This window comes from Mastomys coucha, unplaced genomic scaffold, assembly GCF_008632895.1.
Source record: "Mastomys coucha isolate ucsf_1 unplaced genomic scaffold, UCSF_Mcou_1 pScaffold15, whole genome shotgun sequence".
Lineage (NCBI taxonomy): Eukaryota > Metazoa > Chordata > Mammalia > Rodentia > Muridae > Mastomys > Mastomys coucha.
The window spans coordinates 45,113,468-45,115,571 of record NW_022196897.1 but is presented as its reverse complement, the minus strand read 5'-3'; the positions used below and the strand labels follow the sequence as shown (position 1 = coordinate 45,115,571).

General features: G+C 44.3%; 1 protein-coding gene across 1 annotated transcript in view; it reads left to right on the top strand.

The window, feature by feature from the left end:
- Cytip (cytohesin 1 interacting protein) overlaps window positions 1–2,104 on the top strand; it is a 30,559-nt gene that overhangs the window by 23,551 nt on the left and 4,904 nt on the right. Inside the window, exon 8 of the mRNA XM_031370306.1 lies at window positions 1,775–2,104. This exon is cut by the window's right edge and continues 4,904 nt beyond it. Within this exon, the coding sequence (XP_031226166.1) occupies window positions 1,775–2,104 (330 nt within the window). The remainder of the gene's footprint in view (window positions 1–1,774) is intronic.

The following is a 2,104-nucleotide window of genomic DNA, read 5'->3' as shown; positions in this document are numbered from 1 at the left end:
TTGTCGTTGCTTTGAGGGAGGTTTGTTATGTTGAAGGCTTCTTTGCCTCAGCTTTCTGGTGCTAACATTATAGGCACCATCATGCCCAGCTCTATCATACTATGTTTTGGAAAAATCAGAAGATTTTTATTTTTGGCAGCAGCAGGGGTGGGGGGTGGTTTGGGGGGAGAGAGAGAGAGAGAGAGAGAGAGAGAGAGAGAAAGACAGAGAGACAGAGAGAGACACAGAGAGAGATATGAAGCCTTATTGTTCAACCTCCTGCTTTTCATAGACATGGAGTGTTTCAGAAGCCTTTGCTGAGCTACTGAAGGTCCCTGAACAGCCTAGCGTACAGTTTTCACATGTACAGGAACGGTCTTAAGTAGATCTAATATCAGGAACTAGAATGTTGCACATTTTTTGAGAGACTAGAGGTATTCAGTCACCTGCTTTTTCTAGAACTAAAGGAAGTACACAGAACACGAGGGTCTATAAAGCAATTGTTCTTCCATCCAGATTTATCAGCTCGCTGTAAGATGAAACAACCCAGTTGTAGTAGAAAGGAATCACTATGTATACTGGCTGTGCTTGGCTCCATAGATGAAATGGAGGCAGAGCAGTCTCTTTCTACATGGTCAACCACAGCCACAGGAAAGCAAAGAAAACTAACCCAGGATGCCTTTTGGAGGGCGTGACACCCTGTGCCTTATTTTGAAACTGGCTCACATTCTCAGTTATGGTTTTCTGAGCACACTAGCTGGCCAAGCAATGAGAAGCAGGTGGGCAGGAGAGAATGTGACTCACACTTCCGTTTGGGGAACCCATTTGTGGGTTATAAAGCACTGACAGAAAAACTTGGCCAAGCAGCTAGAACTCTGAGGATAGAGACGCTTTCTAAGCACAGCATCATCCTCAAACATTCAGCCATTCTAAGAGGAAATGTGGGATATTGAGACTGGAAGGCAAAAGTGATTTCATAAGCCTTTTATAAGCACGTGTTCTGATTTGAAGCAGTTTTCCCCCATACAAGTTAGATAGCTTTATAATAAGCTTCTGATCCTTTACAGAGACAGATCATAAGAACGAGAGAAGGATTTTCTGAGCGTCTATTTTGACCTCACTTCTGTGAACATTTTCATAAAAGCTTCTGGGGTTACCCCGTTTAAGAAATTAGCACTCGGAGGTTCACAAAGTCACACTGCCTCAGTGTCACTTGCACTGAACTGATTTCAGGTCAAGTTCGCTACTATCTGCCAGTAAGACAAGTCAGCTTACAAAAAAATAAAAGTTTTATTTGACTCCGTGTTCAAAGGTTTCAGTCCATAATAAACTGGCTTGGGCCTGTGACAGTACATCATGGCAGAAACACTCCGAATATTAAAATTGCTGTTTTAGATGCTAGAGAGTGAGGGGAAAATGGAGCAGGACACAGAAGTTTTAGTCCAAGACTGTGTCCCCAGTGATCTAAATTTTCCTGGGAGGTAGCATCTTTTAAAGTTTTCACCATCTCCCAATAGCATCTCCATGTGAGCCTCCTGGATTACATTCTAGATCCAAGCTGTGGGCATGAATTATCTTGTTTAACTGTAATCTAAATTATACTTTTCATGACCTTTCCCTTAATAGCTAGTCCATGGATGCTGGTTTGGGTAACCCTCCTAACTCTGTGCAAGTGAAAACTTGGGCCAAAGTATCTGTCCTTCCTGTCTTGGGTTCTTTAAAGTTGAGTGGGTGTGCTTTCTCGTAGGGACTATAGTTGAGTCCATCATACAATAGACTCTTCTTTGTATTGTAGGAGACGCAGGAAACTCCCCAAATTTGGAAAATATGGACCTGGATGAGTCGTCCTTGTTTGGAAATCTCCTGGGGCCAAGTCCAGCCCTTCTGGACAGGCACCGACTGTCCAGTGAGAGCAGCTGTAAGAGCTGCCTGAGCTCCCTCACAGTGGACAGTGAGGACGGCTACCGGACAAGTGTGTCTGAGGACTCCATCCGGGGTGCCTTCAGTCGGCAGACCAGCACGGATGATGAGTGCTTTCACTCTAAGGATGGAGATGAGATTCTGAGGAATGCTTCTTCCAGGAGAAACCGGAGCATCAGTGTCACTAGCAGTGGGTCCTTTTCTC